General features: G+C 45.9%; 2 protein-coding genes across 2 annotated transcripts in view; one reads left to right on the top strand and one right to left on the bottom strand.

Moving 5' to 3' along the window:
• Window positions 1-2989: 2989 nt before the first annotated feature.
• Window positions 2990-7232, top strand: RNF34 (ring finger protein 34, E3 ubiquitin protein ligase). Its single transcript, XM_009874904.1, has 5 exons — window positions 2990-3204; window positions 4572-4961; window positions 5271-5324; window positions 5555-5756; window positions 7002-7232. The coding sequence occupies exons 1-5, from the start codon at window positions 3001-3003 to the stop codon at window positions 7187-7189; spliced, it is 1038 nt and encodes a 345-aa protein (XP_009873206.1). The 5' UTR covers window positions 2990-3000; the 3' UTR covers window positions 7190-7232.
• Window positions 7233-9219: 1987 nt separating this feature from the next.
• Window positions 9220-14436, bottom strand: part of LOC104278052 (lysine-specific demethylase 2B-like) — a 17307-nt gene continuing 12090 nt past the window's right edge. Inside the window, 6 exon segments of the mRNA XM_009874903.1 lie at window positions 9220-10492; window positions 10897-11115; window positions 11435-11536; window positions 11804-11965; window positions 12366-12529; window positions 13854-14436. The exon segment at window positions 13854-14436 is cut by the window's right edge and continues 14 nt beyond it. Of these exon segments, the coding sequence (XP_009873205.1) occupies window positions 10311-10492; window positions 10897-11115; window positions 11435-11536; window positions 11804-11965; window positions 12366-12529; window positions 13854-14436 (1412 nt within the window). The 3' untranslated portion in view covers window positions 9220-10310.

The raw sequence follows: 14436 nt of genomic DNA, 5'->3' as shown, positions 1-14436 counted from the left end.
TTGGGTTCGGGGTTGGGTGTGAAAACGAAGTTTCACCTACGGGGGGAGGGGGAAATTAAAAATTCCCTTCTGCTGCCCTCTTGATCCGCTGACAGCGCGTCCTGCTCGCACAGGAGCAGCTTCCCGGGGCGGGGGTCTTTCTGAGGGGAAATTCTCGTGCTGAACGTCTGAGGGGACATTCTCGTGCTGAACGCCCTTAGAGCCAAAAAGCAGAGCAGAGGAGTTCAGTTTTGCCCCCGTAGGAAGCGCCTGAGGCACGGAGAGAGAGGGCAGCTGCTGGCAGCCTGTGAGAAGAGAACATGGAAGTGGTGCTTGGTGCAGTTGGAAAGGCTTTTGGTGGAGGGATTGGCAACACCTTAATTCTCGAGAGGGGGAGTTTTTGGTTTAGCGTGTCACATCCGTGGCTTGTGTCGGTGCTTTTCAGCGTGGTCTCATTTCCTTTACAGGGTAATGCGAAGAGCCTAGACTCTGTAATTCAATTATCAGTTAATGACACTAGAGCATAGAAAGAAACCACAGCTGACTTCGCTTAAGGAGAAAATTAACAATGCCTGCTTTGCCTTACCTTTTGCTTTAAAACGACTGAACGCTTGGCAGTTCAGTGCAGAGAGATTTTCTGTTTGATACATACAATGCTCACATATCCAAAATGGGTAACAAGTTTCCTAAGTATATATTTATTTACCGTTGACAGTGATGTCTGAGCAGTTGTTACAGGCTCTTAAGTCTAAGCAGCAGGTGTTAAATCATCAGGCGAGGGTTATGCTAACAGCTGTTCTAAGTCCTTTTAGTTGTGTGTCCTGTTGCTGCCGTGACTCCCTGAAAAAAACATGCTCCTGTAATGAAACAAGTTGAATTCTGACGGACCCCTTTGGATCAGTGTTTTATTTTTTCCTGTTATTCATGTCTGGCTATTTTAAATGTACAGCTAGCTCATTAGTTTTTAAGAAGACAAGAACAGGTAATGTTTCTGCAGCTGACAAACTTTCCCTTGAGATGAGAAAAAATATTTTTTCACAAGTCCCAAGTTTTAAAACTTGGAGCTTTCTTGGCTTAAGTCATTGATTTTCAGAATGTATTGATGAAAAGTTAAATTACTCTTGCCTAATAAACTAGGATAATTATGCAGTGCTTGTTTTGCATAGGAAAAAATATGATATCAATCTGTTTGCACTCTTTATTATTGAAAAGTAGAAAACAGGTCGTAGCTTGATACTAGTTTAGGGGGTTGTCACAGAAGTCTGATGACACCTCAGGCAGCTCCAAGCCTATGGTGTGTCGGTGAGTGCAGCCACGTGCTGAGGCTCCTGGTGTCTTGGCTGGAGGTCAAGGAAGGGCCACGGGAGTTCATCCCCCTTCAACTCCGTTCAGAGGAGGCTTAGGAAGATTTTCTCCTCTGTGTGGGGTGCCCAGTACATGGGGGCTTCTTGTTATGCCTGGGATGAATTTTGAAATCGAGATTAGACTAGTGAGTTTAACGTGTTGCCATGTCCATGTGGTGTTGTTGCTGCACACGATGTTACACGTTGCATGGCTTAAAAGCAAAATGACTGTCTTCGATATTTCACTGTATTGCAACACTTTTAATGTCAGCTTACAACAGTAAAAGTGGAGTACCAGGTTTGTGGGGCTTGGGGAGGTGCTTTTGGTGTCCACATTTACGTGAGCATGGTGGTGTAGAACACGTTTTGTCCGCTGCTTCTCTCTGAAGCAGAGCGAGAACTCTTTTCTCGCCTTTTGTGCTCGGTGGCTTGAATGGAGACATTCAGGCACATTCCCAGTTATTGCCTTAAGTAACCACAAACCTAATAGGATTGTGTTTGGTTCAGGGAAAACGTGCAATTTAATACAGAAATTAGTGTAGCCACTACAGGAATTAAAGCACCGTTGTTACTGAGATGAAGCGCATGTTACGGTTGATTTAGGTTTTACAGCAAAAACTACAAATCTCAAAAGCAGTTATTTTATATCTTCGTGCTTTCTAAAAAAACCATACTGCCCTGGAATGGAAAACGGAACAGCTCTAGCCAGCACAGTTAAGAATAGTATGAAAAAAAACAAGGGATGATTGAAGTTGCAACACTCAGCTTCCTTTCAGAAAGAACCTGATTGGTTGCCTTTTGCCTTTTTTTTTTTTTTAGTAGGTTTCAGTGAGCCACATGACAGTGATTAAATATGTGACCTGAACAACTTGGAGTCCGAATTCCAACTTTAAGTAGAATATGCACTTTGTGTGGAGAATCTATTGCCAAAGGTTTTCAGGGATAAAAAGTAGCAATTTATTTAGATTTTTTTGTGTTGTTTTTAAGATGAAATTGTATGACTCGGAACTGAAATCCAGTCAATACAGCGTATGTTCATTTAGAGTTAATTTTTGAAGGCAACAAAAGAGCAGGATCAGGGAAGTCTTGAAAAACATTTTCATCGGAGAAACTAGACCGTAACTAGTTTCTAACATTCTGTGATTCTAATGAAGATTGGTTTGTTACTTTCAAGTCTGAAAACCCAGAAACATTTTTTGGAGTTTTACTGTGAGTCCCACAAGAGCTGGATTAGTTCTGGAGAAGATCCTGAAGGGGACAGCTCTGCCTTCATTACGATAAATTGTTGTGTTGCTGCCTGTCATCATTTCAGTTTTTGCCCCTCACCTACAACTGGCTGTTAGTCTCTTCCTCCTTTGCTCACCGATTGTGTTACCTCCTCATTTTCCCTGCACTACTCTGCTAGAAAAGGGTTGTGAAAGTGAGCTCTTGTGTCCGCATGAGCCTCTTGGAAGGGAATCTTAACTACTCGCAGCTGGGAAGCGGAGGTTACCGGGCTGTTCTAGATGTTGCTGTGCTGAATTCCTGGTGCTCTGGGAATTCGTACCATGTGCTTTTGGGATGGTGACAGATGGAGTAGCTCTTCAGTAGCAAGTCATATCTCATGTTGGCTTTCAGATCTTAATTTTTTTTAAAATTTTTTTTTCTTTGTGAATGTTTTCAGGCGGGAGCTACTTCCATGTGGGCTTCCTGCTGTGGGCTGCTGAATGAAGTCATGGGGACGGGAGCTGTGCGTGGCCAGCAGGCTGGCTTTGGGGGAGGTGCCGGCCCCTTCAGATTCACGCCAAATACAGACTTCTCGGCGTATCCAACTCCAGCTGCAGCGGGTGCTAACATAGTTTGCAAAGCCTGTGGACTTTCCTTTTCAGTTTTTAGGAAAAAAGTGAGTATATTTCCTATTATGTAGTATTTTTACTCCTATGAATCTAATCCCTAGGCATACTGGAAGGTGAATGTGTGTTTCCCTTAGATGAGGAAACCTGAGGCAGAATGCCAGGGAGGGAGGCAGGGCCTCCTTCTAAGGTCACAGGAAATGAATGTCAGACAGGATTACGAGTTAAGAGGTCTGATGTTTGTTAATTGGTTACACATTGGATCTGGTCTGACCAAAAATGAGTGAATTCTCATTCGTAAGATACATGTTTTAGCTTCAGAATCTTGAACATTAAAACAAATGTGGTTTCAAAGATGATGGCTCATGTAGTGGTTGAGTACTGGAATGAGCAAACTCGGTGATGGAAAAGCTAAAAACTCACAACATAGTGTCAGAGCTGCTTTCTGTGAAATATTCATATAATTCTGTTCGTTTTCTAACCAGGTTCAGTTCTGATAAATGCTATTGCACTGCATTGCCTGTTGCTTCATTTGGAGGCAGGCTGGTGGGTTAATGCAGCTAAAGCAAACTGAGAATTTTAATATTATTTCTATGTATCATGCCTGTCCAGCATCATTTTGTCCCACTCAGTGATGTAATTCTCTGCAGCTCGTTTAGATAAACATGAAACCTCTTTCTTCAGTTTGTGTGTTCAGTTTCCCCCTTCCTACGCATCATGTTCTTTGCATGACAAACACTTTGTTGAATTAAGCATTGTTTAGATGGCTTCTGAAGCTAATATTAATTTACTAATATCCTGAAAACCTCGGGTTTGGGTTTGTTCACAGTGGATGAGATGACCGTTTAAAATCGCTGCTGAATGTCTTGCCTATTCTAGCTTTTGTCTATTGTAGAGGGTGTTATGAACAAAGCTCTCTTCAGAAATGACATCTGGGCATTTGGGAGTATTTACTGACCACGTGATTCATCACATTTAAGGCCCGCTTTGAATTCCTTTGAAACAATTGGGGAAGTAGTCTGTTCTCTAAACTTTGGGGATTATACTGCTTTTTTGCACGTGTGAAAAGACCAGTGACGTTTAGTATATACAAAAAGTAGTTTAGCCACACCATAAGATTGACTGGCTTTCAGTTTAGTTTATTGTCTAAACTGTAACTTGACTGCTTCATTTAGTTGTTTATTTGTAATGTTTTTCCACTGAAACCTCAAATCAGCTGGCAGTAGTGCTACGAAGTGGAGAACTGCCCTAGAACACCTGCAAAACTCTGTGACAGGGCAGTTCTCCAGACTTTAAATCCTACAAAATGACGTATGTCAATATTGATGAGGAAAAGACTAAGAGTAAGTTAAGGAGCAGGGTCTGGATTTGTTTGTGGTGACACACAGCTGACTGGTTGTTTTCTCTTTCTCCTCAGCACATGTGTTGTGACTGCAAGAAGGATTTTTGCTCCGTTTGTTCGGTCTTACAAGAGAATCTCAGAAGATGCTCCACTTGTCACTTGCTGCAAGAAACGGCCTTTCAGCGACCTCAGTTAATGAGATTGAAAGTAAAAGATCTGCGCCAGTATCTGATTCTTAGAAACATACCGACGGATACTTGCAGAGAGAAAGAAGACTTGGTGGATCTTGTGCTGTGCCATCACGGGTTAGGGTCAGAGGACGACATGGACGCTGGCAGCTTGCATTCGTCACGGTCACAGACTTCGGGGTTTTTTACTCATCCGTTTTCTATGTCTGTATCAATGCCGTCTCAAGGAGAACTTGCAAACAGAAGGGGAAGCACAGGAAATGGAACGCCTGCACGGGTACGATAACTAACACGTGGTTTAGGGTATAGCATAGCTTTTTTTTTTCAGTAGGTATGCATTCCTTTAAAATGAAATGCCAGTTGGTGCAGTGTGGGGTGGCAGGAAGAATGCCTTCTGTATCTCTCGCCTGAAAACAGGTTACTAGAGAAGATTACTAGTTGAGGTGATAGAGGTGACTTCAGTTGCTACTAACTTGCGACTTAATCTTCAAAATGTCACTGTCATCCTTGATCAGTTTGGTACAGAGGAACATGTTTTATAAGAGATAATGTGGTTTTGTCCTGATTAGTTTTATTTTCTACACAGGGACAGACGGAAACATCTTCTATAAATGAAGAAGAAGAAAGTGCAGAAGAGCAGGTGAGATATGAACTATCTGAAGAATAAGTTTTTGGCATGGGACACCATAAGGCATTTAGATATCTCACATTTAGTATCATGGTTCTTTTGCTGTGTCTGGCAGTGCATATCTGCACGCTTGTTTTTAAAAGAATAAAACTTGAGCCAAGCTTCTGCAGCTGTATGTAACACCAGGTCTGGTGCTCTTAACTTCCCGGGACAGCTAAAAATATAAAACTGATGTGTTTCAGACCCCTGGGTTATCCAGAAAGCGAGTGAGAGCATCTTTGTCCGATATTTCAAGTCTGGAAGACATTGAAGGATTGAGCGTTCGGCAGCTGAAGGAGATCCTTGCGTGTAATTTTGTCAACTACTCAGGATGCTGTGAAAAATGGGAACTTGTGGAAAAAGTGAGCAGACTATACCGAGAGAGTGAGGAAAACCACAAGACACGTAGGTTTATATTTTATTCTCATTTTCTTAAGACTGTTTATTTTCTGTTTTCCAGTAGCTGGCTCTTCCAAGAGAAGGAGTTGGTATCTTACTTGCTCTGTTCAGGTGGAACAACTGGGCAGTGGGTTTTAGCAATTCAAGGTGCATCTGAATGTGGTGCAAGGTGAATGTGGTTCTAGTGAGCCAATGAAGCTTTCCAGGATTGTGCTGGGTTTTTTGTGACCTTTTTCCAAAGCTTGGAGAGCTCGGTTTTCATGGTGAAGGTAAAATTGCACAACTGAGAACCGGTTCCTCAGAGAAAATGAAACTTGGCACCTCGGTGTGCTTTATTAGGTTTCAGAAGGCATTATCGAGAGCAGCTCGGCAGCTGCCGGTAGACCAGAGCAGTTCAGGTCTTCTGCTGCGGTGCAGAACTAACAGTTACAGTGGCAAAAGTCCAAGCTGAAGTGGTTTGGCCTCCGTCCGTGTTTTCGTGATCAGGTCGTTCTGTGGCTGCAGCTCAGTGACCAATTTTCTTCCACCCTCTTACTCAACATTCCTTGTGTGGGTGTCGTACAGCCACAGACCAATTCCTGGTCACCAAGTATAATCTAAGGAGCAGTTTTGGATGTCATTACCAGCTTGAAAAATGCTTGCCTGGTGTGTCACTCCTCCATCTGCAGTCAGACTGCAAAGAACAGGGGCCTGTGGCAACTGGAAAACTTACCCTGGGCCACATCGTGGCAGCAGAGCCTGCACTCATCAGGTGTGAAATAATCAGCTAATTGGGATAGGGGAGGATTGTGAGGGTGGGGGACTGTTAGGGAATGTCAAAACATGACTTTAAGGGAGACCCTTCCCTTGGCCATGGACTGGAAGCGACAACCTGCCTGAAATCCAGCTTAAAATGTTGGATTTTTTTTTTTTTTTTAACATAGGCTGTTGGAACATCCAGTTGTTCTTAAGGGATAGTGTCTGTTTGCAGTGAAACTCAACAAGTTACATTCAGTTCTGCCACCTTTATGGCTTCTTACTCTGCTTTTTTATTACTGTGTTAAGTGTTTTGAGGGAGAGGCTCTGCCAAACGAAGTAAGCCCAGAGATGGAAAAACCAACGTGCAGAATTTTAATCCAGCAGATTATTTCACAGTCATTATTTGGGAATTGAAAACGGTCTCTGAGTTTAAAGAATGAATGTTCGCACTTAAATATTGGATGTTCACTTAGGGGCTTTCTAGTTCTGACCTCCCTCTCTGTTGGTTTTCAGAGGGCGAGAAGATGCAGCTGAATGACAACGACGACAACCTGTGTCGCATCTGCATGGACGCTGTCATCGACTGTGTCCTGCTGGAGTGCGGCCACATGGTCACCTGCACCAAGTGTGGCAAGAGGATGAGCGAGTGCCCCATCTGCCGCCAGTACGTCGTACGGGCCGTGCACGTCTTCAAGTCGTAAACTGAGACCGAAAGCGGATTTCGATCGTCGCCCTTCCAGGATTGCTGCGGGCGGGAGTGCCGAACCTCCGGGCACAGGTCAGCTCTTTAGTTCTCGCTAAATACGGCATTTTAAACGTCAGGATCTAGGAGTTTGTGAAACTTTTTTTCTACAGCCTACTGGATCCCTGGGGCGGGCAGTAGGATACGCTGCCTGTGTGTCCGGTAACAGCGCTGCCCCACTTACCTTACAAACCCACAAACTTCAAGTCAAACTGTTTACAGCAGTTCTTGCTCTCTTCTGAAGAATATCGCCTCTGATGGCCGCATTCAGTACTCAGCCGCCACCTCTGCGTGTTACTTTGTCTAGTGCATTAGAAGCAACAAATGTATCAGTTAATATTGAGCCTTTATGTAGTTATAGAATGTAACTGTTGTGACACTGTCCCTGCAACAGTGTTAACAGTACCAACTCCGACTGTAGGACGCACTGCCATTAACTGTACCTGCACAGAAGCCCTTAAGCAATCTATTTTACGCCGATTGCTTTGTTCCAAACGTCTGTCATTACGTCTTGGCCATTGTTCCTGAATGTACAGAAAGCTCCATCGCATCACAGGGCGCTGCCGTGTGGTGTCCAAATACCGATTACTAAGTGTTTTTTAGTTTAGGAATAAAGTATTTTTCTAAAAAAATAAAAATAAAAATGGGGGGGTATAGCAAACCCTATTATTGTGGTCCTTAACCCACTCATCTCTAGTGTAACTATTAATCTTGTGTGTGATGATTGTACGCCATGTGCCGACAACCTGATGTAACTGTGAATACTAATCAGGGTCATGAAACTACTTGCTGCTAACCCGTGGAATGTATGGTGTAACTAACCTTAACTGGGAGGGCTTTACTAGGGAGAAGGGAAACAGTTGTTTAAAAACCTCACGTTCACAGACTCTTCCCCACGGCCGAGGCACTATTACCCGCCCTGCCCCTCAGCTGCTGGCTGGCCTGCCTTGCTCTCGGCCTGGTTCCCAGCAGAGCGCTGCCAGCAGGGCGAGGGGTCCTCTTGGAGCAGAATTTCCACGGTCCTGGTAGGATGGCTGTGCTGGAGGACCTGTTCTGGGGATCTGCTGCCTGCAGCCAGTGCTGCATTTGAGTCAGTTCAGGACGCCCTGCAGCTGTGCTGGCTGCTTTAGACTTTCAGCAGGGCTGAGCAACAAAGCTGCAGCTTCTCCTTTTTTTTAATTTCCCATGTGCTAGCGAAGTGACAAGGACAGGTTTCGTGGAGGCTGCAGTACCTGAGGACACATCCCTCTGCTAATCTGTTCCACCTGCTCTTGTCTTTTAGGTGAAAAATTAAGCTGGCTTATAAAAGAGAAAATAACTGCTCCTTAGAAAATAAAATACACAGCATGGAGAGACTGCTGGTTATTTTTCAGAAGGGAGCAAACCTCTCTATGGCTTTATTTTTTAGAAGTTAACTTTTTAATGGTACTTAACTCCTGGAGTCTCTGTTCAGGGGGAGGCTAATAAAGAAAAAAACCCCAACATACCCTCTGTGTTATTTCCATGCTGATCGTTAGCCACAAGGCTTAATAAAGATTTGTGATGGGCCTCCGTCTCGTCTCTTAACCAAGTGGTCTCCCACACAGTCACACACACACAGTGGTGCGAGTACATGCATACATAGTGACACACACACACACGGTGACAGTCACGCACACACAGTCACACATATGGTCACACACATGGTGACACACAGAGTCTCACACACACACACACGGTGACATGCACGGTCCCACACACATGGTGACGTGCACACATGGTCTCTCTCTCTCTCTCTCTCTCTCTCTCTCACTCTACACACACACGGTGGGCCCCCCCGTCTCTCACACACACACATGGTGACACGCACACAGTCTCTCTCACACACACACACAGTCACACATGGTGGGACACACGGTGACACATGCACACAGTGACACGCATACACAGAGCTTCCCCCCTCCCCAGACAGCCCCCTGTTGGAACAGAAACGCCCCGAGCCAGCGCCTGTTTTTGTACAATTGTTTATACAAATTCAACAAAGGTAAAACTGCATCAGGAAGGTCTACGAAAACACCACCGTACAACAATGGCACTTATGAATGCAGAATTTTACAATCAGGAAATAACCATGTTATAAACCTTAAATGAGAACTCAACTCACACTTCAAAGAAAGAGAGACTACGTTTGACCATTTATTCTACGGCTGGACTCACTGTATAAATTAATTTTATATTGAGTACAAGAGCTCATGCTACAGAGTGAAACCCTCCTATGTGCAAAAGCTGAAATTGGAACTTTTTTTTTTTAAAATTTTGAGAAAAAAGGTGATTTCTATACAGATAAAAGTGTTTTACTTCAACTATAATTTACACCTTATTTCCACAACATGCTTATGTCACTTCTGAAGTATACAAAGCAGGATATAAACTTCCATTAAAACATGCTTTAAGTTGAAAGTATTAACCTACTTTTTCCTGACCTGGGCACATTTGTAGATAGATACTGTCTACGAAGTATAGGTTAAGTTCTCGCCTACCATAAGTAAAGATAAAAATTGGCAATCAAAACCGAAACACTGGTAATGCATTCAAACATTGCATAAATAATTTTTAAACAATTTTTGTACAAAAATAGTTCTGCATAATGTAAGATGTAACAAAACAAAACGTGTTAAGAAGGCAGAAATGCAGTGCGTGGTCCACTTTAATGACACCGACTTTTTGTTGTTGTTATTTTAAGAAATGAAAAGCAGAAATCAAATTTACACTACCAAGCACATGCTGTGGTACTTTAAATAACAGTATTTCTTGGAGATCAGTCGTCTTCCGGGTGTGAACAATTATCATCAATAACAGTCGCCTTATGAATTTGCATAAGAGCCAGTGCAGGACATCCCAGGTAGACTGAGTGAGTGGCACAAGTTGAAATTCTTACCGTGGGTAGTTTCACGTCGCTCTCTCCTCGACAAAGAGTTGTAAAATCCAATCGCGGTACTTTCCAATATTCCAAGTTCCCAATTGAAAATAAAATCCCTACGTGTTCTTAGTCCCTTCCCCCCACCCTCCACCCTGCCCCAGTATTTACACGTGTCCTTTAACTAACTCAGTTTTTGCAGAAGTTTTTCTTCCACTTGCCCAAACTGAACACTTACAGACATTTCTGCGATGAACTGCTCGCAGCCTTCTTTTGTCACTTGCTTGCAGTACCTCAGGTCGATCTGGCAGATGTTTCCACAACGTTTGAAGTAAGACAGGCACTGGTCAGTAACCTTATTGCAGTCTGCCAGGTAAAAACACAAAAACAAAGCGGGTCAGATTTAGCAGCGTGTTGGCTTGCTCTCCAGCACGACCGCGACAGGTGCCGGTGGCTCCCCCCGTGCTGTGCCGACGCGGCCCCGTCGCCATTCTCTGATCTCCGTGACTCTGTTGCGTAACCAGAGATCAAGCGAAGCGCGCCAGACGTGCCAGATGTGCTGGCACTGGGAAATCCCCTGCAGAGGATGAGTGAGGTCCAAACCCCGCTCCCACACAGGAGGCGGCCGTCCTGCCCTGCACATCGAGCCATTTATGTGGACCCCCGAGGGGCTGGGGGGAAAGTTACCCCGGGGGCAGGGACAGAGAGTTTCATGTGTGTCTGACACCGGTGGGCAAATTCCCATCTCCCCCCAGGCTTGTGCTCCTTACCTGATAAATTAATTTCCGTTAACGAATCCCGTGTGGTGGTTCCGACAGCGGTCAGCAGGTTAATAGACTGATCTGTCACGTGGTTACAGTAACTAAGATTGAGTTTGGAGAGCAGAGGCATGTGCCTTATGATCAGCCGCAAAGAAGCATCCGTGATATCCAGGCCGGCCAAACGCAGCTCGACGATGTTCCGTAGTTTACTCCGGTTGTCGATCTGACCTGGAAAGCGGAGGCAGCCGGTCACTCCCACAAGCCTCGCCCCGCATCGCAAACATCCGCAGGTCTATACGAAATGCACTGTGACACACAACACTGCTGCCCTACGTCAACTTCAGACGCTTTCGCCTGTCTGGAGCTTTGGAGGGGATTTAACACTTGTCTATTTTTGGAACAGGCACGTGGACAAAGCCACCTCCTGATTTCAAAACAAAAGGGATGAAAGTTAACTGCAGGGGCCCAGCGGAATTACAAGTCGGGAATAAGCAGTAGGCTGTGCAGTGCATGCCAGAAAGCAGATCTGATTTGCTCAAAATTTCACCTGAGCTGATATCCGGGCGAATGTGGCATGACCCACAGAACTGCTCCTTCCCTGAACTGGAAGAAAGTGTTTCCATACTCTCTAAAGTACACCCGTTGCAGCCTGAAGAGAAGAAAGTCAGACAGAAAACCAGCACAGCGGCTCAGACGACTGTTCAGCAGCCAGAGAACATCACTCGTTACCCAAGAGCTTCCAGCGAGGAGGTGTTGCAAATCGCTACTTTGAACACCTCCCGCGTGCCTGCGAAGCCCAGAACCCACCGGCGCTGGCCGTGGGGGTTCCTGCCCCTTTCCTCCGAGGGGTACTAGCAGCAGAACGTGCCACAGAACGGCTGGGACGGGTCTCGCGCGCGCTCCTCCTGCCTGTTACCTGGGCGGTTATCTGTGGGTGGTGACAAGAGGTCTCTCATTTGTGCGTCTTTCAGTCCTTCTGCCCACTGCACGTCCAGAGTTCGGAGTAAAGGACAGCTGGAACTACAAAGTGCCGACACCGCTATCCACGAGCACCCTGATAAGAGCAGGTCTCGAAGACCTGCAGATACAGAAGAAGTTGGAGCACGTGGCCTACCCAGAGAGACATCCGCAGCGATCTCTGCTACCACACACAGGCCCTGTGAGCCTCCTCCTGCCCAGGCCTCCATCTCTCCCACCACCTGGAACTTCATTACCGAGGGTAACAACAGCCCCCACACCCCCTCCTGCTCATCACAGCAGTGTTACCTGTCGACAAAGACCTGCCTCAAACTAGTTCCCGCTAACAACGCCAGGGAGTCACAACATTACTGATTTGGGGCCCATTTTAACCTGCCAATGCTTCATTTCTACGCATTTAACTCCTCTCCCAGCACACCCAGATCCCTCCTGACATTCCTCAGAGATCCCGCTTGAGATACAAACCGGTTTGCTACAAGCGGTCAAAACCCATCACTTACCTGGCAGTCTGTTGATAAGCCAACTCAGCTGCTTTTTAGATATATTTGTCCAGCTAAGATCAAGGGTTACAGGTTGTCTCCTAATAATGCCGCTAAGCATAAGTGGAGTGATGGATTTACAATGGTTTAAATCTATTTTGGTCCATAATCTTTTGTCACAGCACCTACCCAAAAAGAAAAAAAAAAACCCGTAAGCCAACAGCACTTAATTTGGCACTTGGTTTGATTTCTGCAAGACTAAAAAGGTGTCATTAAACAGTAGGGAGAACTGCAGCATTTAATTGAAAATAGCAAATATAAGAGATGCTAAGATAAGCACAACAACGCACAATGTTATGTAGGTTTGAAGTTTCTCCATCAGATATAGACTGCAATAAAGCATGGAATTATTTCCACAGCATTACGAGCTTCAACACTTCAGATCCTTTTCAGATCCTTTCAGATGCTTTTATATTATTCCTACGTATGTGGTTTGTGCATTTTTACACTCTCTTCATGGGCGCTCTCTATGAGCAACAAGCAGAAAGTCCTCCCGAGTGTGCAAGATTCTGCATTTTCTCTTTTTTTTCCCCATTAGAAAATACTGTACCTAAGTGCAAAAAGGCATTCAGCAGCTTTCTGTGACACCAAGAAGGCCACAGAGGAGACACTCCACACTCATCTTCTCGTGCCAAATTACCAACCTCGCAACCTTCCTGTCATTTACCCAGTTTGTTACTAGACTGTGCTGGAGAGGAGTCTCCATTACGATTTGCCCATCTGTGTGCACATTATGGCTGAATCCGAGACGACAGCCAGCAGGAGACTTCCCTGCAAGTTCAGTGAAACAGATAATAAATCTGTCCAGTAACGCTTCCTGCTGCCGCACAGCCACCGACTGCGCTGATGTTCACACTCCGGTCCCCCGAGCACACGGAGTAAATACAATTAACGAAGGATTTCTCCATCAGCTCTGCTGCTACAGAACCCGGTGAACGGGATCGCTCCCCATGTACCCTCTGCAGGGAAAGGATCAGCACAGACCTTCCGAGGAGAACAGCGCGGGCACTGGGACATCTTTACTATATCTCAATCGGTATTTAATAGCTGAACTGAACAAACACCTGCATTAGCAGTCAGCAAATCCTGGGGGCAGGATGACACCAAGACTTAGCATGACCTAGACTGGCTGTTCCAGCAGGCAAGAACATTGTGGTGTCTAACGCCAGAACCGGCTGCTCTAGGGCGCTACAGCCCCGGGACGCTGACAAACACCCACCCACACACAATTCCCATCAGAAATGCTGGGAATTGCTGCTTCTGAGAGCATGAGAAAACACGATACTTCTCCAGACACTGCTGGTCACCCCTCCTCCTTGGGCTCAACGAGCTTTGGTTACACCGGCACACAGCTCTTTTAGGAGACACCGGTGCCTCCGTCACCCACGTCCCTTTCGAGTCCATCCCACCTCACGCCAGACCTAGCGCGGTGCTCCCCGCCCTCCTTACCATCTGTTCCAGGTCTTGCAAACTCTCATACAGATGCACAAGTCTCTATGACTGAGGTAGCTAAAGACAGCCATCCAGACTTCCCTCTGCATCACGTGGGCTGCACCATCATCCAGGGGGAGCGAGTCTGGAGGGGGGCTGATGGGAGGCGGCCGGATAACGTGCCGTTCCATCTGAATGCATTTGGGAGGAGAGAGCGAAGGCGGCGGCCGGGTTATTCCCCGCGGTGTGCTGCGCAGGCTGGGCATGAGCTGGTGCCTCAGCTCCCGGGGAGTCCCGTTCAACCCTTTGCTGAACCTATGGAGTCTCTCGCTGTTGTTCAAAGCGCGCTTAGGTTCCTCGTTCTCGCTCTCAGGTTCAGATTTGATGGGTTGGTGGTTCTCATTGGCAAGGCTGTTCTCGGTTTTTTGGATCTCCTGGTTAAGCTCCTTGCTGAGCTCCTTGCTCAGTTCTTTATTGGGAAGTCGCCTTTTCCTCCTCATCTTGAACTTCTTCTTGTCCCTGGGCTCGGCGCCCTCCGTGCTGGGACCTGCAGTGGGCGAGCTGGAGCGCGACTGGTCGCTATCCTTGGACCTGGGAGGTG

The sequence above is a fragment of the Apaloderma vittatum genome, unplaced genomic scaffold, assembly GCF_000703405.1.
Source record: "Apaloderma vittatum isolate BGI_N311 unplaced genomic scaffold, ASM70340v1 scaffold29218, whole genome shotgun sequence".
In the NCBI taxonomy this organism is placed as follows: domain Eukaryota; kingdom Metazoa; phylum Chordata; class Aves; order Trogoniformes; family Trogonidae; genus Apaloderma; species Apaloderma vittatum.
This window is presented reverse-complemented; position numbering and strand designations above follow the sequence as displayed.

What these genes read in the sequence shown, in the direction of transcription:
- RNF34 (XM_009874904.1), top strand. Translation starts at nt 3,001, where the DNA reads ATGTGGGCTTCCTGCTGTGGGCTGCTGAATGAAGTCATGGGGACGGGA. An exon ending in AAGAAAGTGCAGAAGAGCAG is followed by an intron (nt 5,325 to 5,554) that starts GTGAGATATGAA and finishes GATGTGTTTCAG; the next exon opens with ACCCCTGGGTTATCCAGAAA. An exon ending in TGAGGAAAACCACAAGACAC is followed by an intron (nt 5,757 to 7,001) that starts GTAGGTTTATAT and finishes GTTGGTTTTCAG; the next exon opens with AGGGCGAGAAGATGCAGCTG.